This window comes from Stegostoma tigrinum, chromosome 2, assembly GCF_030684315.1.
Source record: "Stegostoma tigrinum isolate sSteTig4 chromosome 2, sSteTig4.hap1, whole genome shotgun sequence".
Taxonomy (NCBI): domain Eukaryota; kingdom Metazoa; phylum Chordata; class Chondrichthyes; order Orectolobiformes; family Stegostomatidae; genus Stegostoma; species Stegostoma tigrinum.
In genome coordinates this window covers 92,180,273-92,201,800 of record NC_081355.1, presented here as the reverse complement: position 1 = coordinate 92,201,800, position 21,528 = coordinate 92,180,273, and the positions used below count along the sequence as shown (strand labels likewise).

The following is a 21,528-nucleotide window of genomic DNA, read 5'->3' as shown; positions in this document are numbered from 1 at the left end:
TAGCAATGAAGAAACCTGGCCAAATAGAAGAGTAATGTTGCTCTACCACTGCTTACAAAAGAAATTAGGAAGAGGAAACACATAAAAATGCAAGAAAAAGCAGCAAGCCTAACAATTAGGAGTATTTTTGAATTTAGCACTAAAGGAAAGAAAGTTTAATCAAGAGGGAGAAAAAAAAAGTATGTGTAAAATTGCAAGGAACATAGAAACTGACCATAAAAGGTTCTATAAGCATGTGAAGAGATACAGATCAAGAAAGATGAAGTTCTCTAGACTCAGAAGGCAGGGAAATTATGAGGAACAATGGTAAAAATAACTGAAAACATACATTGGTCTTGCCTTCACAAAAAAGGGCACAAATAACCTCCCAGAAACTTTAGGAAACCCAGAGTCTAATAAGAGGATGGAATTGAAGGAAATGAGTATTAGTAAGGAAATGGTGCTGGGAAATTGACGGGGATAAAATCTGACAAATCACCAAGACCAGATATTCTATATCCAAGAGTAGTAGAGGAAGTGGTCCTGGAAATAGTATGCACTGGTAGTCATCTTCCAAAATGCTATAGAGCCTGGAGCAGTTCCTTCAGATTGAAAGGTGGTATGTGTAACCCCACTATTAATAATGGGACATAGCAACAGGAGTAGGCAATTCATCCACTTGAGCTGTTCCACCATTTAATGCAGACAAGTGTGAGGTGATGCACTTTGGTAGGAGTAACTGGAAGGCAAAGTACTGGGCTAATGGTAAGATTCTTAGTAGTGTAGATGAGCAGACAGATCTCGGTGCCCATGTACACAGATCCTTGAAAGTTGCCACCCAGGTTGACAGGGCTGTTAAGAAGGCATACAGTGTTTTAGCTTTTATTAATAGAGGGATCGAATTCCAGAACCAAGAGGTTATGGTGAAGCTGTACAAAACTCTGGTGCGGCCACACTTGGAGTATTGTGTACAGTTCTGGTCACCGCATTATAAGAAGGATGTGGAAACTTTGGAAAGGTGCAGAGGAGATTTACTAGGATGTTGACTGGTATGGAGGGAAGGTCTTATGAAGAAAGGCTGAGGGACTTGAGGCTGTTTTCATTAGAGACAAGAAGGTTGAGAGGTGACTTAATTGAAACATATAAAATAATCAGAGGGTTGGATAGGATGGATAGGGAGAGCCTTTTTCCTCGGATGGTGACGGTGAGCACGAGGGGGCATAGCTTTAAATTGAGGGGTGAAAGATATCAGACAGATGTCAGAGGTAGTTTCTTTACTCAGAGAGTAGTAAGGGAATGTAACGCTTTGCCTGCAACTGTAGTAGATTCGCCAACTTTAGGTACATTTAAGGCGTCATTGGATAAGCATATGAACGTACATGGAATAGTGTAGGTGAGATGGGCTTGAGGTTGGTATGACAGATTGGCACAACATCGAGGGCCGAAGGGCCTGTACTGTGCTGTAATGTTCTATGTTCTATGTTTTATTAATGAGATTAGGGCTGATCTGTGACCTAACTTCAAACACCTGCCTTTGGCCTCTATCCCTTCAATGCCAATGCTAAACAAAAGTAATCTATCTCAGATTAAAATTTAAAAACTGATCCTGCATCCACAGCCATTTGTGGAAGAGAGATCTAAACATCTACAACCCTTTGTATAAACAATATTTCATAACATCTTTCCTGAACAGTCTAACACTAATTCTCAGACTATGCCTCCTAGTTCTAGAATTCCCCACCAATGGAAATAGTTTATCTCCCCTATCTTTCCTGGTACTTTCTTGAAGACTTTGATCAGATCGCCTCCTAACTTTCTAAATTCAGTAAAAAATATGCCTAATTTGTGCATTCCTTACTCATAATTTTAGATCTGAAGTTCAGGTGCCATTCTTGTAAACTTACATTGTACTCTTTACAAGATCAATATGTCCTTCCAAAGGTGTTGTGCTCAGACCTGCTCACAATACTGCAAGTGGGGTCGAATAAGGGTTTTGCACAACTGCAGCATACCTTCTGCATCCTTGTACTCCAGTCCTCCAGAAAATAAAGGCCAGCTTTCCATTTCTTGATTATTTTCTGCACCTGAGGTCCCGAGTCAAAATGAATAAGAACTGGCTTAGTCATGGGAAACATAGGGTGGTGGAAGGATGCTTTTCAGAATGGAGGGTTGTGACTGGCGATGTTCCATAGGGATCAGTGCTAGGACCACTGCTGTCGTGATCTACATAAATGATTTGGAGGAAAAATGTGGCTGGTCTAATTAGCAAGTTTATAGATCATACATAGATTGTGGAGTTGTGGTTGGTAGGGATATAGCAGGATCTAGATCAGTTGGAGACACAGGCAGAAAAATGGCAGATGGAGTTTAATCCAGGCAAATGTGAGATGGTGCATTTTGCAAGGTCACGTACAGGTAGAAATTATACAGTGAATGGCAGAACCCTTTGGAGTATTGATAGGCAGAGGGATCTGGGTGTGCAGTTCCACAGATCACTGAAGGTGGAAGCTCTAGTAGATAAGGTGGTAAAAAGGGCTTATAGCATGCCTGCCTTCATTGAAAGGGACATTGAGTAATTCCCCCCTGCAGTGGTCAAGAACGCCCTCGACCGTGTCTCCCGCATTTCCTGCAACACAACCCTCACACCCCGCCCCCACAATAATCGCCCAAAGAGAATCCCCCTCATCCTCACATACCACCCCACCAACCTCTGGATACAACGCATCATTCTCTGACACTTCCGCCATCTACAATCCGACCCCACCACCAAAGACATTTTTCCATCCCCACCCTTGTCTGCCTTCCGGAGAGACCACTCTCTCCGTGACTCCCTTGTCCGCTCCACACTCCCCTCCAACCCCACCACACCCGGCACCTTCCCCTGCAACCGCAGGAAGTGCTACACTTGCCCCCACACCTCCTCCCTCACCCCCATAGCAGGCCCCAAGACGACTTTCCATATTAAGCAGATGTTCACCTGCACGTCTGCCAATGTAGTATACTATATCCACTGTACCCGGTGTGGCTTCCTCTACATTGGGGAAACGAAGCGGAGGCTTGGGGACCGCTTTGCAGAACACATCCGCTCGGTTCGCAATAAACAACTGCACCTCCCAGTCACGAACCGTTTTAACTCCCCCTCCCATTCCTTGGATGACACGTCCATCGTGGGCCTCCTGACGTGCCACAATGATGTCACCCGAAGGTTGCAGGAACTTTAACTCGTATTCCACTTGGGAACCCTGCAGCCCAAAGGTATCAATGTGGACGTCACAAGCTTTAAAATCTCCCCCTCCCCCACTGCATCCCAAAACCAGCCTAGCTCATCCCCTCCCCCCACTGCATCCCAAAACCAGCCCAGCTCATCCCCGCCTCCCTAACATGTTCTTCCTCTCACCTATCCCCTCCTCCCACCTCAAGCCGCACTTCCATTACCTACCTACTAACCTCATCCCACCTCCTTGATCTGTCCGTCCTCCCCGGACTGACCTATCCCTTCCCCACCTCCCCACCTATACTCTCCTCTCCACCTATCTTCTCCTCTATCCATCTTCGGTCCACCTCCCCCCTCTCTCTATTTCTTTCAGAACCCTCACCCCATCCCCCTCTCTGATGAAGGGTTTAGGCCCAAAACATCAGCTTTTGTGCTCCTGAGATGCTGCTTGGCCTGCTGTGTTCATCCAGCTTCACACTTTGTTATCTTGGATTCTACAGCATCTGCAGTTCCCATTATCTCTAGACAAATTATGCTGCGGCTTTATAGACTTTAGCTGGCCACATTTGGAATATTATGTACAGTTCTGGTCACCACTACACCAAAAGGATGTGGATGCTTTAGACATGGTACCCAAAAGGCTGACCAGGACGTTGCCTGGTATAGGGATTTAAGCTCTGAAGAAAGATTGGATAGATTGAGTTTGTTTTCATTGGAATGCAGGAGATTGAGGGGTGACCCGATAGAAGTTTAAAAGATTGTGAACGGTGTGGAAAGAATGGAAAATGTAAGGCTTTTTCCCAGGGTGGAGGGATCAATTACTAGGAGGCACAGGTTCACGGTGTGAGCAGGGAAGTTTAAAAGATATGTGCAAGACAAGTTTTTCCACACAAAGAGTGGTGAGTGCCTGGAATGCGCTCCCAGAGGTGGTGGTGGAAACAGACACAATAGCAGCATACAAGAAGCACAGGGACAACAGGCAGGGAATAGTGGGATATGGATCCTGTATATTATGTCTATTATAAAAGACAATGATAACAGAATATTTGGAAAGTATTAACAGGATTGGACAAAGCCAGCATAGGCTTATGAAAGGCAAATGATGCTTTACCAACTCACGGCAGTTTTTGAGGATGTAGCTAATAGGATAAATAAAGAATAACCAGAGGATGTGAAATATTTGGATTTTCAGAAAGCTTTTGATAAGGTCTCGCCTTAGAGGTTAGTGGACAAAGTAAAAGCACATGGGAAGGAGGTTAATATATTAGCATAGATCAAGAATTGGTTGACAGATAGGAAACAGGGGCTAAACAGGTCTTCTTCCAAGTCGCAGCAATTAACAAATATATAAATTATCTTGATGGGGGAATGAAATGCATAATTTCCCCAAATTTATTGATGGCACAAAACAGGGCAGGATTGTGAGTTGTGAGGAGGATACTCGGGGACTTCAATGTGATGTAGACAAATTGAGTGAGTGGGCAAACACATGGCAGATGCAGGACAACATGGCTAAATGTGCAGATATACATTTTGAAATGAAAATCAGAAAGGAAGGATAATATTTAAACAGTGATGTTTTGGGAAGTTTGGATGCACAAGGGTATCTGGGTGGTCCTGGTAGACAAGTCAATGAAAATACACTGGCAAGTGCAGCAAGAAAGTGGTATATTGGTCTTTGTTGCAAGAAGATTTAAGTTCAGAAGTTGGGTTATCAGACGTAGTTATAAGGACCTTGAGGAGACTACACCTAGAGTATTGCAAACGGTTTTGGTCTCCCTGCTTAAGAAAGGATAAATTTGCCATAGAGGGCTACAGGGTGGCAAACAGAGGGGAGGTTAGTGTGAGTGGGCCAGAATTCAATACAGCTTAGAAAATTGAGAGGGAAATATATAAAATTCTGCCAGAGCTGGACAGAGGCAGGGTGAATGTTTTGCCTGGTTGGGAATCTGGAACCTAGGGATCCAGTCTCAAGATAAGGAGTGGACCATTTCCAACTGAGATGAGAAAAGATTCCTTCTCTCAAAGGGTAGTAAATCTGTGGAATTCTTAACCACAAAAAACTGTGGACACTAAGCCACAAAATATATTCAACAAAAAGACATAAACATTTTCATATTTTATCAGCATCGTGGGGTATAGGGAGAAAGCAGGAATATGGTATTGAGACAGGGGATCAGTCATGATCATACTGAATGGCAGACTAGGCTCGAAGGGCTGAACGGCCAACTGCAACTCCTCATTTCCATGTTTTTATGTTGATTAGACCTCTTTAATATTTAGTCTTAACAAGCAGAGGGTGATTATGAGGTGCACTTTTCTATTATGGGGCAGTGTTAAAGACAATACCTAATGGCCCTTTCACACAGTTTGTGTATGGCCTCCTGCACTGTTTGCATGATATCACTTGAGCGATATTGGGGCAGAGGATTCAAGTTTCCGTATCCAACAACATAAAACAGGTGGCAATGAGGTACCTGTGTGCAGTATTTTGAGCTAGAAAACCCTAAATTGGAAGTTCTGGTTTGTAAAAAGGAAACCTCTTCAAATACATTTACGTTCAAACTGCATATTTTTGGTATATAAATTTTCAGATGTGCTTAGGAAATTCCCTCTCCACTCCTTTGTCAAGAACACTTTATCAGATTATGAAAATGAGTCACAGTACTAAACAGATGCATTGGTTGACTCATATTTGAAGACAATCCAACTAGAATCAAAGACAGTAATATCATTGATTAAAATTACAAATGTTTTGCTATGTTTCAATTTTCTGATTTTTTAAAAATTTATGCGCTTTGGCTTTGTTTCTTTTGCTTATTTATCAGAAGCTGCAAAGTCTGTTTTTTCTCCTTTCATACTTTTGTTCCTTTCAGATTGACTTAATTGACGCTCAAAATCTTCTAACCATATCCCCATCCTGCCCACCCAGTAAATTTCTCTGCTTCGATTTAGCAACTGACGGAAGAGAGGCTATAAATCAAAAACAGCAATGATGAGCATTTTTTGGGTTATCCTTTTCAAAATGAAACAGTGATGGGTTCAAGTCCTTATGCTGCCTTTCACTTCAATTTCTTTTCTACTGCAGAGTAGAGATTGCAAGATAGAATATTGTGTCATGGACATGTCACTTTTGGGGGAAATGAGAGGGAAAGAAATGACATGGCTTGACCAGTAACAATACCTCCATCACAGAGCAGCATGAAGTTAAAGAGACCCAGACCGTCTGTGCAAAGGCTTGCTAAAGGAAATCTTCTCCTGTGAGAATATTGAAAAATAATAGCGGAAGAAAGAGAAAAAGAAAATAACATGAGGCACTAGCATCCAGATATTAAAAGTCAATAAATAAAGGATTAGTGCCACTGAACTAGCAAACTGCAAACTTAATTCTTTTGTGCAGGAACAAGAGCTACAATTGACACTCCCCTAATTTTCTAAAAATGGTCACTGAGACACGAGCAGTGCCCCAACAGTTGCACTAGCTACAACCAGGAATCAAAGCTGATGCCTTCCGGTTTTTCATGGTGCCACTAATTGCTGGTTAACTCCTTGACCATCCAGGGTAAACTCTGATGAGAAATTTACCAGACTACAGTATGCATAAAATTAGACTTGTGTTAAAGTAACATCCCTAACCAAATATTCAACACCAGGAACCAACAACAGGTACCTCAACATCTTTTTGCTGGGAACACAAGTTCAGTTATTTCAAATTCAGTAACCAATATGTTCACTTAAAGACAACTTGACACATCTATTTATTGTTGATGAAACAGTACCTTTCCATGCATGAGTAGGCGGATAGTAAGCATGATGTTCAGTCCCCCTTCAGTCACTTTGGAGTCTGATTTATTCATTCCAATGTTTGGAGGCAGTCTGTTTTCACACAGCAGTATTGGCACCCTGCAAAATGAGAAGTTCAAAATTATGATAGCTGCTGCAATTGTTATATGTTTCAGAAATTTAAATAGGTCAGTTACAAATTTACACATATTGCATGTGTCTTTTGTCTGAAGAAAACCTTGTTTTGCCTCAATCTTGTGGGTGTACTTAAATTAACACAGAAAACAGTCCACAAGAAATCTACAGAGGAATTTGACAGCAATCACACTGTGCAAAACTTGACCTCTACAAAGAATTTTCTGCATTTAGTAGAAATAAACAAAAATAGTTTTCTTTTCAGTACAGTTCTTTACCAGTTTTTGTGCTATAGATTTCATGCATTTTGAATGAATGAATGAATGAATGAATGATTTTTATTGTCACATATATCTAGGGATGTACAATGAAAAGTGTTTTGTCATCACAATCTGGCACCATTTTGAGTTACAAAAAAAATTACTTCAACTGAGTTCATCTTCTGTTCAAATTGGCTCCAGGGCCTCTACAAGGTGTTCTGGGCCTCGAGTCCCTGCTCCAGGTACAGCAATGATGACGCCAATGCCGCAGGTGGCCCTACCCTCTGTTACTGCCTCTCCAAGCCCCCACTCCGGACACCATCACCACCACAGCCGACATCCCACGGCCACTGCCAAGAATCTAGGCTCCAGGACGACCACAGGCAGGAGTCCCATTCTGGGAAACACCGTATGTCCAACCAGGCACAACTGCTGCCAAGACCCCAGTCTCCGGGCACCGTCGCCACTGCTGCCACCCTGCTCTCCTCCCCCCCAAGACCGTAGGGTCCAGATCTACCACAGCCAGGAGTCCCACCTACAGGCACCGCTATTATTGCTGCAAGGAGTCTCTATGTAGATGCTGCAGCCACTACTTGTGCAGCTTTTAAAATTACTAAATGTAGTGAACAAATACATCAAATTCTACTTTCATATAATATGCAATGCAGGCGTGAATAAAAATATGTACAGCATTTTCATTGTACAATTTGATGTGTATGTGAGTGTAATACATTCTGAGATTTCATTCAAATATCAAAATTGCATCTATTGTCAAAAAAAAACAAAATTACCAAAAAAGAGGATATATTAGTAGAGCAATACAACTGTATTAGGACAAACACTAGAATGCTAAATTTCAACCAAACACAGCAATTTATGTCACAAGAGAAAAGGTTGCTCGTTAGTTGTGTGTCGACTGATTTGCCAAGTCTTTGGTGAAGATAAAGCAATGGGAAACTAAGTTCCTCAAGCTCCCAAGAATATCAACAAATGCAAAAGCGTTGAACAGTATTTTTATTTGCTGAGTATGGAGTCCCTGAATACATACAAAGCAATGTGTTCAAGCCTTTCCCCCTTTTAGAATTTCCCATTAGCTTGCAGAGCTTTCTCCTATGGTATATATCCTGAAGCACAATGGAAATTCTGTACAACTAAATAACTGCATTGTACTTGAAAGGCTGGTGCCTTTGCTTAGCTGCTTGCAAACTATGCACTGGTACAAATAAAAATATTTGATCAGAAGTTAAATATTCATTCTAGCTTACGTAGAAAAACATAAATTATGCATTGCAAAATGAGGGAAGATCTTGAAATCAAAATCAGTACGCATGCCAAAAAAACCCAAAGATAAATGTTTTTTTCTCCATTTCCTCTGATTGATAATATAATGTTTAAGTTCGTGGCTATAAATGAATAAGCATCTTCATTGGAGCAGAGAAACTATTCTTGGCAGCCATCTCTGCTTTGACAAACTGACGGTGCTCTTTGTATTGTGTTAAGTCTAGGATAAAACATTGTAAGACTGCCCTTCTTTTTCTATCATTAGGGGGTAATACAAAATATGAATCTTTGAAATAATCCACTAATGAGTGTTAAGCATCTTTAGGCACACATTAGCATATGTTTATTGCACAGTACATAAGTGTCCTTTGTGAATCATTGCAAAAACATCCATAACTGTACCTTCTCTTCTGTTAAAACCCAAATGTAGGCATTGTGCGAGTAATCACATGCTCTTATGCAATAGCAGTGCAACTTAATTATCATTTCGTAGTTTGTTCCATTTAATCCAAGGTGTAATGCAGCCATGTATTTAACCACTGTGGGAAGCGTGGTGCCCCAGAATCATTTTTGTGTCGTGCCTTGATATCTTTTCAAAAATGATTTTATTCATGATGACATGTATAATAATCAGAACCTTATTTAATCCAATAACACAGAGAAAAGAAGCACAAATCTATGTTAGATTGACCCAAATATTGTCATGACACGAGGCTGAAACTGCTATTGCAGTTTTAAAGCAAGGAGATAACTGGCCCTTTGTGAGGAATACCCAAGCCTGTACTGGCATTGAAACAGATAGCACTTACTTGTGATCGCAATTCTGGATGTTTGTGTGTACTGGGAGGTGTTTATCTCATGTTGATAATATCGAATTGGGGGATATAGCAAACACTAAGGAAGATTGCAAAATATTACAGGAATACAACAGAAAGCTGTCCAGTTGAGAAGTAATTAGCAAATTGAATTAGAAAAGAGGTAAATAAAATGTTGTATAGTGGTAGAAAAAATAGGAACACTATGCACACATTAAAAATAAGAAACTAAATAGAGCAGAAGTAGAAACTGGATGAAGTAGAAATTTCTTCACTCAGAATGTTATTTAAATAAAGAACTAACTCCTGCATGAGGTGGTTGAAATAAATAGTTTACATGATTTCAAAAGGCTATTAGATTTTTGTTTTAGATTTTGATTTAATTATTTGTCACATACACCAAGTATAGGAATACATAAATACAGCAAAAAGTGCACAGGGTATATGAGAAAAAGAAGTACGAATAAATGCCAATAGACTCAGTAGATTGGGAAGAATGAAAGAAAACTGTATGGAGTATAAACACTAGCACAGGTTTTGATGGGCTGGATTGCCTATTTCTGTGCTTTGTATTCTATACAATGCTCTGTAAGTTGACTTACAGATGGATTTATCTATTTAAGTAAGATGATATTTTGCAACAAAACAGATTTGCAAAATAACTTAAATAGTCTAACATCAGCAGCATAAATTTTGTTTCCCACACCCATCATACTTTAAAACTGGATGTAATGCCTGTCAAGAGGTAAAGAACCAATCATCAGCTGAACAGATATTTACAAATGAATAAGTTAATACTAAACAGCAACTAATAACTTTAGCAATCTAATCATTCTGAGAAGTTGCAGTGTTAATTATTTCCTTTCTCAAATTATGCAATATCTTTCTTGGCTTTTATATGTTTTTGTTTAGAGATGGACAACAATTTTGCAATTGCTTCAGCATGATACCCTGCAACATTATTGAGTGGGACATCTGAATGAAATGCCTTCAAAGTCTGGATCACTGTCAAGCAAGGCTTTTTTTTTATTCATTTGTGTAATGCAGATTTCACTGCCTGGGTGAGTATTTATTATCCATCCCTTGAGAAGGTGATTGTGTTCTACCCTCTTAAACTACTGCAATCCATATGCTGTGGGTAGACCCACAATTCTGTAATGGAGTGAGACCCAGGATTTTGACCCAGTGACATGGGAAAAACATCAAAATATTTCCAAGATAACAAGGTATAGAGCAGGATAAACACAGCAGGCCAGGCAGCTTCAGAGGAGCAGGAAAGCTGTTGTTTCGGGACTGTACCCTTCTTCAGAAAATGATATTTCTAAGTCATTGGAGAACCTAGGACCAGAGGACATAGCATCAGAGTGAAGGGGCACCAAACTAAGACTGAGATGAGGAGGAATTTCTTCTCTCAGTTAAAAGTCTTTTGAACCCCTCATCACAGAAAGCTATGGGGGCAGAGTCGGTGTGTATATTAATGGCTGAGATGGATAGATTCTTGGTCAGTAGAGAAATCAAGGGTTACAGGGAAAGGGCAGCAAAGTGGACGTATGGAATGTTGGACTAGCTATGATCTTATTGAACAGTGGAACAGGCTGAACAGGCCAAATGGCCTATTCCTGTTTCTAGCTGTTATCTTATTGTGGTCTAAGTCAGGATGGTGAGTGACTTGAAGGGGAACTTGCAGATGATGTTCCCATGTACCTGCTGCCCTTGTCCTTCTAGATCAAAGTGGCTGCAGGTTTGGAAGTTGCTGTCTAAGGAATTTTGTTGAATTTCTGCAGTGCATCTTGTAGATAGTACACGCTGCTGCTACTAAGCATTGGTAGTGGATGGTTACAGATGTGGTACCAATCAAGCAGCCTACCCTGTTCTGCATAATGTCAAACTTCTTGTGTGGGTTGGAGCTGCACTCATCCAGACAAGTAGGGAGTATTCCTTTGCACACATGATCTGTGCCTTGTAGATGGTGGGCAGCCAAGTGGGAAAGTCAGATTGGTTGCTTTCAGATTGAAGACAATTAGGGGAAATATTTACAAGTTACAGAGTTGATGAGCTGGGAGTCTGAGCTTCAAACATTGAGACTCATCAGGGAGTCGGGCAGGTACCTGGATTCTGTGTTTCAAGAGGTGGTTTCACCCTTTAGATTACCTACCCTAAATTCAGTCAGTGATTACGGTGAGCAGAAGGTGACTACGAGCGAGGCAGGTAAAGTGATCCAGGAGGAAGGGGCCTCAGCCCTTAAGCTTGTCTGATAGATCTGAGATTCATACTCCCTGTATGTACGACAGCGGGATCTACAGAGATGATGAACAAACTGATCGTAACATTAAGGCAGAGATAGATGGGCTCTTGATTAGTAAGGGGATCAAGGGGCCTGGGAGAAAGCAGGAGAACAGGATTGAGAAGCATTGTCAGCCATGATCAAATGGCAGAGCAGACATGATGAGCCAAAAGGCCCAACACTGCTCCTATATCTAATAGTATTATGGAAATGTCTGGACAGTTTCCTTTTCCAGAATATTGCTAGAATTGAATCTATTATCTTAACTTTAATCCATCACAGTAGAAACTCAAAACTTTAAATCAAAGGTACATTTTAGAAATGAGAATTAACAGAGGAAGGACAACAGAAAAGGTTTTCCAAAGTTACTTCTAACTGACTACTTAACAGATACTAGATGAGTAGAAAAGCACTGTTAAGAATTGATTTTATTGCACACTATTTTACTCGGACAAAAATTGTCAAATTTTAGTTTTATTAACCATATTAATACAAGACTACGGTCATCACCACACTGCTCTACGGCTCCAAGGCCTGGGTTCTGTATCAGAAACAGATGCGGCTGCTGGAACGATTCCACCAATGTTGCCTGCACTCTATATTGGGCATCACCGCGTCTCTAAAAACGAAGTGCTGGAAAAGGCCCGGCTCCCCAGCATCAAAGCGACTCTTCTCCTGAAGCAACTTTGCTGGTCGGGTCATGTATCGCGGATAGACAACACGAGAATACCCAAGACAGTGTTCTTCGGGGAACTCTGCGACGGCAAAAGAAACCACGGTGCCCCGAGCAAGCGCTACAAGGACCAACTGAAGCAACAGCTGTCTCAGGCTGGCATCTCTTCAATGGAATGGCAAAAGCTGGCCTCTGACAGGGACGCATGGCAGAAGAAAACTACGACGGCGAAGGAGCAGTTCGAATGTTCGAGGAGAGCAGCCGCAGAGGACAGACGGAAACGCAGGAAGGAGCCCTCATCTCAAGCCCCGTTGTCCGGAGCATTCCCCTGACCCACCTGCCCCAGGATCTGCAGGTCCAGGATAGGACTCTACAGCCACCAATGGTTGTGCCAACGAAATCGCTGATGAATCTCTTCCCAACTGATCTTGGCAAGCGAAGAATCTGCCATCATCATCATCAATACTTATTTCATAGTGCAGTATTCTACATGTAAAAATTGTCAAAGTTTAGTATTATTAACTGGGTTATCATTCAAAAGGCATTTGGTAGGTGTATTTTTTAGTTACACACAAGTCATGTGCCTTTTAGTCTTCAGTATTTTAAAAATAATTTGCTGCAGATTACACTTACAATTGCATCAAACTTGAGAAGGTGACCTATTCATAAATAAGTCGCAACAGAATTTTGAACACAATGGAAATATTAACTACCTACTGTATTGTGATAGCAAGTTACATATGAATTGGACATAAATAAAATGTTCCAAAATGTTGTAGTCACTATGCAGCTGTATAGTTAATTGCTTTTCAAATGTCACTTTGCTTACATAAGAATGTCACATGTATAATTCTTTAAATTAGGTGTCAAATTTAAAGTAAACTTAATCAATTGTTAATTTCAAAAGCCAAAGTGGGATTCAGGTCACAGAGTTTTTCAGTTCTTACACTTTTAAATTTCTTTATTTCGAAGTGCATCTACTGGAATCCAACATTACTTTGGAAGCAGGAGAAAAGTATACCTGAATAGATATATTATCACGGACAATTTAACCAATACATTTTTTAAAAGCTCACATTCATTTCTATAGTAAGCCTTATTTCATTTGCAAAGTCGAATTTTATTGTTAACTAAGAGCAACAAAGTCAATTCAAATACAAGATGTTTTTTCCAATGTTGAACAGTTTGGTCATCAAATTTCATTTTGATGATTTTGACCTGCAAAAATTCATTAAAATTTCAGTTCGAACAGCTCCAATCTCAATCCCACCAGTGACTACCAAAAACCAAATATTCGAAATTTGCATTTTCATGGAGAAATGAAATGAAACACACATACAGTGAAGGTAAAGCTACCACAGTCCCAGAGGACCACACAACTGCTTTGTCATTAGAGAGACAACTGTGGGGGTGCAGGGCTTTTATTAACATACCTCAAGTGAGGGATAAAGTTTAGAAGGTGGAACCTTCATTGTAATCTTGGTTGTTGTAGGAATTGCACCCACATTATTGACATCAATCTGCATTGCAAAACAGCCGTACAACCAATTGAGCTAACCAACCCATTCAGGAGGCCATTAAGGAAAAGCAAACTACAAACAGTATCAAAAAAATTGAACATCATTACCTCCTTCCTTTTTCAGAATATGGGTGCACAACTTAGCATTCTATAATTATGACAACTCTGTTAATATCTCAATGCTCCCATTTAATACAGCAAAATAGGCCTAGGGCAAAATTTAATACCTTCCACATGGCCAGTTTGTTGTCAAGGGCATTTAGTCAGGCTGAAGATTTGCAAGTTCGAATATTATGACCTCCCTAGCCCTACCTTCATTAGATTTGTTGCAATTGAAGTCTTTAATTAACACTAAATGCCCACTTAAGGGCCAGATTCAACCAATGGCAGGGATGTTGGAGAGGTTCACCCTGAAGGAGGCACAAAAAGCAAACGCATATTGATTTTTAACAGGCTCCTACATTTGAGGGGGATTATGTGGTCTCTCATTCATAGGCATTGTGCCTGATCAGGCAACCCAGCATTAGGAAGGGAACAGCATATCCTGCCTTCTGCTAACCCCGTTCCCCATGCAAATGGTTCAGTTTCAGTAGGGGAGCATTCTGTAGACAGCAACCACAACGCTTTTAGATTCAAAATTGTTATAGAAAAGGATGAGGATGGGCCTATAATCTTAAGTACTGAAATAGGAGAAGACTGATTTAAATAAGATCAGATATGATTTGGCCAGAGTTGACAGGCAGCAGATACTTCTAGTTAAATCTACATTAAAACAGTGGTGTGCATTCACAAATTTAATAGGCAGGGTACAGCACTGTGATATATTTAAATAAGTTAGCTTAGACAGGGAGGTTCTGAGTAGCCTTGTCGGCTTAAAAGTAGATAAATTTTCAGTGTAGAAAGAAATGTAATCCAGTCTGTTGAAAAGGCAAGGGAGAAATATTAGTAATAATTTTCAAATCCTCACTGGCTGCATGAGATGCTCCAGTAGACATGAAGACAGCCAATGTCATACCTTATTTAAGAAGGGAGCAAGAGATAAACAAGGACATTAGAGGCTAATCAGTCTGACCTCAGTGGTGGGAAATCTATTGGAAGCAATTCTGAGGGATAAGATTAATCCACACTCGGAAAGGTAGGGATTAATCAAGAATAGATTGCATTAAGGGGACATCATAACCAACCTTATTGAATTTTTCAAAGAGGTGACCAAGTATGTTGATGAAAACAATGCATTTAAGACCAGAAGGCATAAGATTTACATGCAGAATTAGGCTATTCAACCCATTGAGTCTATTCTGTCATTCAATCATGGCTGCTTTCTTAACACCATTCTCCTGCATTCACCCTGTAACCATTGATCATCTTATTAATCAAGAACCTATCCATAACTGTTTTAAATAGATAGAATGATTTGGCCTCCAGAACCCTCTACGGCAATGAGTTCCACAAATTTGCCACCCTCTGGCTGAAGATATTCCTGCTTATCTCAGTTCTAAAGAGTTGTCCCTTCACTCTAAGGCTGTGCATTTGGGTCCTACTCTCTCCCACTAGTGGAAACATCTTCTCCACACCAACTCTAACCAGGCATCTCAGTATTCTAAGAAAAAATAAAAGTCAAAAGAACTGCGGATGCTGTAAATCAGGAACAAAAACAAAGTTGCTGGAAAAGCTCAGCAGGTCTGTCAGCATCTGTGAAGGGAAAAACAGAGTTAATGTTTCAGATCTGGTGACGCTCCCTCAGAACTGAGGGATAGGATTAATCTGAGTTCTGAGGAAGGGTGACCATACCCAAAACAATATCTCTGTTTTTTTCCTTCACAGATGCTGCCAGACCTGCTCAGCATTTTCCAGCAACTTTGTTTTTGCTCTATCATAGTATTCTGTAAGTTTCAGTGAGAAGCCCCAGTTACCTTCTAAACTCCACTGAGTACAGATCCAGAGTCCTCAACTGCTTCTCATATGACAAGCTCTTCATTCCTGAGATCATTCTTGTAAACCTCCTCTGGACCCCCTCAAATACCAGCACATCTTCTTTAGACATAGTTTACTTGGACTTCAGCGAAGCTTTTGGTAAGGTGACACATGAGAGATCAATAGCTAAGGTAAGAGCCTGTGGAATCTGAGAAAATTTGAATAATTGGATACAGAATTACTGAGTGGCAGGAAGCAGAATGTGACGGTGGTAGGATGTTTTTGTGACTGGAAGCCTGTAACCAGTGAGGATCATTGCTGGGCCCTTTGCTGTTTGTGGCATATGTAAATGAGTTAGACTTGACTGTAGGAGGGATGATCAGTAAATTTGATGATGATATGAAAATTGATGGAGTGGCAAACAGTGACAAGGATGGTCACAAGTCACAAGAGGATAGAGATGGTTGGTCAATAGGCTGATCAGTTGCAAATGGATTATAAAATTCTGATAATTTGTCAATAGTGCTTCTTGGAAGCTGTATCCTTCCTCTAAATCTTGCTATTTCCACGATACGATTGATACTTAATTTAAATAGACAATAGACAATAGGTGCTGGAGTAGGCTATTTGGCCCCTCGAGCCAGCACCACCATTCATTATGATCATGGCTGATCATCCACAATCAGTATCCTGTTCCTGCCTTGTCCCCATAACCCTTGATTCCACTATCTTTAAGAGCTCTATCCATCTCTTTCTTGAAAGTATCCGGAGAGTTGGCCTCCACTGCCTTCTGCGGCAGAGCATTCCATATATCCACCACTCTCTGGATGAAAAAGTTTTTCCTCAACTCTGTTCTAAATGGCCTACCCCTTATTTTTAAACTGTGTCCTCTGGTTCTGGACTCACCCATCAGCGAAAACATGCTTCCTGCCTCCAGAGTGTCCAATCCCTTAATAATCTTATACATCTCAATCAGACCCCCTCTCATCCTTCTAAACTCAAGTGTATACAAGTCCAGTCGCTCCAATCTTTCAACATATGATAATCCCGCCCTTCCGGGAATTGACTTTGTGAACCTCGTAAAGTAATTGTCACATGCTGTTAAAAACTGTTGAATGTATTAGTCTTTTCTCTTCCATCTGTCATCTTAAAACATGATATGTTATTGAACCTACAGAAAAGAGAAATGTGTTCACTTGTTTCTTTCTCTGGGTTTCTCTTTGTTGTGTGAATTGTCGCTTCTATAAAATCCAGTTTAGTTCTCCAGTCTGAAATATTTGTCATTTTAAAGCTGCTTAGAGGTACAATACATTTTTCCATTGTCATTGCACTTAACTGCTGTTTTTCCTATTTAAATGATTTGCTTGAAAGTTATTGCAGTAGTTTGTTGAATTTGTTTGGATATAGATAATTTTGCTCTTTAGTGTATTGAATTGTAAATTCAACTCAACTGCAGTAATGCTCTTTTTTTCTTCCACAGGTTGTAAAAGATATTTTCTGTTTGAATATGGCAATTATTGTTAATTGCTGAATCCTGAAGATGATTTATCAATAATGCTTTGTAATCAAGAATTTTTGTTCTTTTAAGGTCAAATCTTAACTTCTGTCTCATTTTATATTTTTCAAAATACCTTTAATTTCTATTCATTACAGTTGAAAAGCTCTTAAATACTTCAAGATTTTCCTCCTATTTCAAATGAAATATTTTCAGGTATTTAAGAAATGATGGACCGTTTCAAATACAGTAATACTATCCTTAATACTATTCAGTACAAGTTTTCTTTTCTTTCAAGACAGTGGAAAGACTGTTACTTTGCAATATTTTCCTCTTTTTTTAAAAGTGAGTTTTGCTTCCTTTTTAATATAATGGCAACATTGTACATTTTTCACTGTACTCATGTACCTCTGTACTTGAGTACACATGACAATAAAATCTAATTCTAATCCTAATCCTTACCTGGTCTGACCTACATGTGATTCTAGAGCAATGTGGTTGACTCTCAATTGCCCACTGAAATGGCCTCGCAAGCTATTCAGTGGTATCAGCTACTAGAACAGACCACCTGGTATTGGCCTAACCACTGGAAATGACAACAGAACTATCCCTGCAAACCCTACAGAGTCCTCCTTACTGGCTAGTGCCAAAATTGGGACAGTTATCTCACAGACTAATCAAGCACCAGCATGACAGTCATACTTGATAGCCAATATCCCAGAGGCCACTACCATCATCCCAAGATATAACCTGTCCCACCAACAGGACAGACCTAGCAGAGGTGGTGGCACAGTCATATACTATCAGGAGGGAGTTACCCCATGGTGTCATTAACATATCTCCAGACACCATAGGTTTAATAGCATCAGGTCAAACGTGGGCAAGGAAACCTCTTCGTGATTACCATGTACCATCCTCCCTTGATTGATGAATTAGCAAACCTCCACTCTGAACAACACTTGAATGAAGCACGGAGGGTAGCAAGAGTGCAGAATATACTCTGGGCTGGCAATTTCAATATCCACCAAAAAGAGGCCTCTTCAGCAGCACTATTGGCTAGGCTGATGAGGTCCTAAAGGACATTCTGGTTCTGAAAGAAAGTCACAATTCTTGAATTGTTAAGTCTGCTTTCTCTCTACAAATGCTGCCAGACCTGCAGAGTTTCTCCAGCTATTTCAGTTTTTGTTCCTACTTGATTGAGGCTGTGGCAGTTGGTAAGAGAAGAAGCTAAATGGAAAATCATACTTGACCTAATCCTTACTAATCCATCGTCTCAATGGATCTATCGGTCATCTGCATGGTTGAGAGCAACCACTGCACAGTGCTTACGGAGATGAGGTCCTGCCTTCATATTGATAGCTTTGGTTTGTTGTGCAGCCCTATTGCGTGCTATTACAGACTTCAGACAGATCTAACAACTCAAGACTGGGTATTCAAGAGGCATTGTGTGCCATCAGCAACAGCAAAGTGATACTCCTGAATAATCTACAACCCCATTGCCTAGGATATCCTTCACTCCACCATTACCATCCAACCAAGGGTCCAACTCGGTTCAATGAAGGGTGCAGGAAGGCTTTTCAAGAGCAGCAATAGACGTTCTAAGAATGAAGTGTCAACCTGGTAAAGCTATAAAGCACGGCCACTTGCTTGTCAAACAGTAAGTGATAAACAGAGCTAAGTGATCAAGCACCTGATGGATCAGACCTAATCTCTGCTGTGCTACTGCATCTAGTCATGACGAGTGATAAATAGTTAAACAACTTGCAGAAGGAGGAATCTCCACAAATATCCCCATACTCAATGATGAGGAAGTCCAGCATATCAGTGTGAAAGATAAGTCTGAAGCATTTGCAGCAATATTCAATCAGAAGTTCAAATGGTTGAGCCAGCTCTGCTTTCTCAAAATATTGCCAGCATCGCATGTGCCAATCTTCAGCCTATTCATTTCATTCAACGTGATACAAAACAAAAACTCATTGGAGGCACTGGATATTGCAAACGAAATGGGCCCTAACAACATTACAGAAATAGTATTAAAGACTTGCAGTCCAGAACAGGCTGCATCCTTAGCCAAGCTGTTCCAATACAGATATAACGCTAGCATCCACTAGACAATGTGGAAAACTGCCCAGGTATATCTAGTGTACAAAATGCAAAACCTATCCAGCCTGGCCAATTATTGTCTATCAGCCTACTTTTGATCGTAGCAAAGTGATGGAGGGAATCATCAACAGTGCTATCAAGCGTCACCTTCTCAGCAAGAACCTGTCCATTGACATCCAGTTTGGGTTCCATTAGCTCCCAACTTCATTACAGCTTTAGTTCAAGCATTGACAAAAGACCCGACTTCTCTTAACAGCAAGACAACATTTGACTAAGTGCAGTATCAAAAGCCCTAGCAAAACCAGAGTCAATGGGAATCAGGGGAACAAGTCTCCACTAGTTAGAATCATATCAACTAGGAAGATGTCGTGATTTCTAGAGATCAGACATCGGAACTCCAAGTGATCTCTGCGGGATTTGTCAGGGTAGAGTCCTAGGTCCAACCGTCTTCAGCTGCAAAGAACATCACCACCTGCCACTTATCATCCTGATTCTGCCTAATAGCATTGTGGGTCTATCTCCTGCACATGGGCTGCAGTAATTTAAGAAGGCAGCTAACCATCACCTTCTCAAGGACAACTAGGGATAGGCAACAAATGCTGGCCAGCCAGCAATGCCCATGTCCCATAAATGAATACAGAAAAAAATCTATGCATGTCTCAAGTAGTTAAATATTCTGCTGGCCACATCCCAGTCACAAACATCCATAAACATCAACTCATCTAAAGCTCTGTTGCCAAATTTCATATCACAACAAATTCTTCTCACTCATCATCTTCGTCATCGCTGACCTATGTTGGCAGTCAGTCTCCAAATGTCTCAAATTTAAAGTTTTCATCATTGCATTTAAAAATTCCGATGGCTTTGTTTCCCCTCCATGTCCATAATCTCCTCAAACACTACAACACAAAACGACACTTTTGTGCATATTCCCTCCCTTCGGCCCACCTCTAGGGACCATGTATGAAAACAAAGCTCTGGAATTATTCCCATTAACCCTTTGCTTCTCCCTCTCACATTTTTGACCAGAAATTTTTTACCCAATTTCTTCTGGACTCACATTTTAATGTGTTCCTTCTTCGTTTGCATTTTTAAACGGAATCTGAATAAATGTTTAATTTTATGCTTCCTATGCATTTCTCTACTACTGCTTTGTCCATGCGGCTTACTTCACCCCCTAAAAACTCAAACTTGATCTGATTCAGCACTGTCCTTTCTCTTGGCACTGCAGATTTAGACAGGAATCTTATTTTTTTGTGCAGAACTTCTCTTTCTTTGTCACTTATATGAGTTTACAACAATCTATCTTAGATTAAAAATATCGAATATGCCCTGTCACTTCTCCATGTTTTACCAACTGATCTATAAACCTTCTCCTTAATCTGCTTGGACTACTTTTTGACAAGTGTTTGCAACATTCCTGAAGAAGGAAATGCTTATTTATCCATCTTTAATTCTAATTAAATAGGTTCAGCTTTTTCATTATTTTTTATATAATTTCTACAACCCCAATTCAGAATCAATAAAGGAAGCAGGGGAAAACAGGTTGTGCACTTCTGTTCAAGCACCCCTTTCTAAGCCCATCCTTATGAGGTGACTTGATGATTCTTTTTGCCTTTTCATCAGGATGTCATACCCTTAACCTGAAGTCCAGAATTGTGCAATATGTAGATTCTTCCAAAACATGTCATACAGAAGAGGATAGGAAATAGGAGCATTCGTCATCCATTTAGCATGGGATGCCTGCTCTCTGATTCAATAAGATCATTATTGTTATTCTAACTCACCTCTACATTACTACCCCATGCCCATTTTCCTTTATTTCCTTTCAGTGCTACAGTAAATCAATGATCCTCAACCTAATGTAGTAAAAATTATCACCCTTATATTTCCCTAATATATTCCTATTTCATTTCACATCATTTGGTTTCAAAGACTCCTGAGTATTATCTGCACATGGTAATAATGGAACTTACAGATTTATACCATGGCATGTGTTTTTAAATTATACAAGTTTATAAAAACATTCAACAATTCAAAATGTTATGAAAGCCTGAGCACTGACATTGAAAT

The 21,528-nt window shown here is 40.3% G+C and overlaps 1 protein-coding gene across 5 annotated transcripts in view; it reads right to left on the bottom strand.

Annotated features, from left to right (window-relative positions):
* Nucleotides 1–21,528, bottom strand: part of zgc:110045 (uncharacterized protein LOC664755 homolog) — a 248,865-nt gene that overhangs the window by 74,831 nt on the left and 152,506 nt on the right. For all 5 annotated transcript variants that reach the window (XM_048551606.2, XM_048551637.2, XM_048551596.2 and 2 more), the window contains one exon: nt 6,973–7,096. In XM_048551606.2, the coding sequence (XP_048407563.1) occupies nt 6,973–7,096 (124 nt within the window). The remainder of the gene's footprint in view (nt 1–6,972; nt 7,097–21,528) is intronic.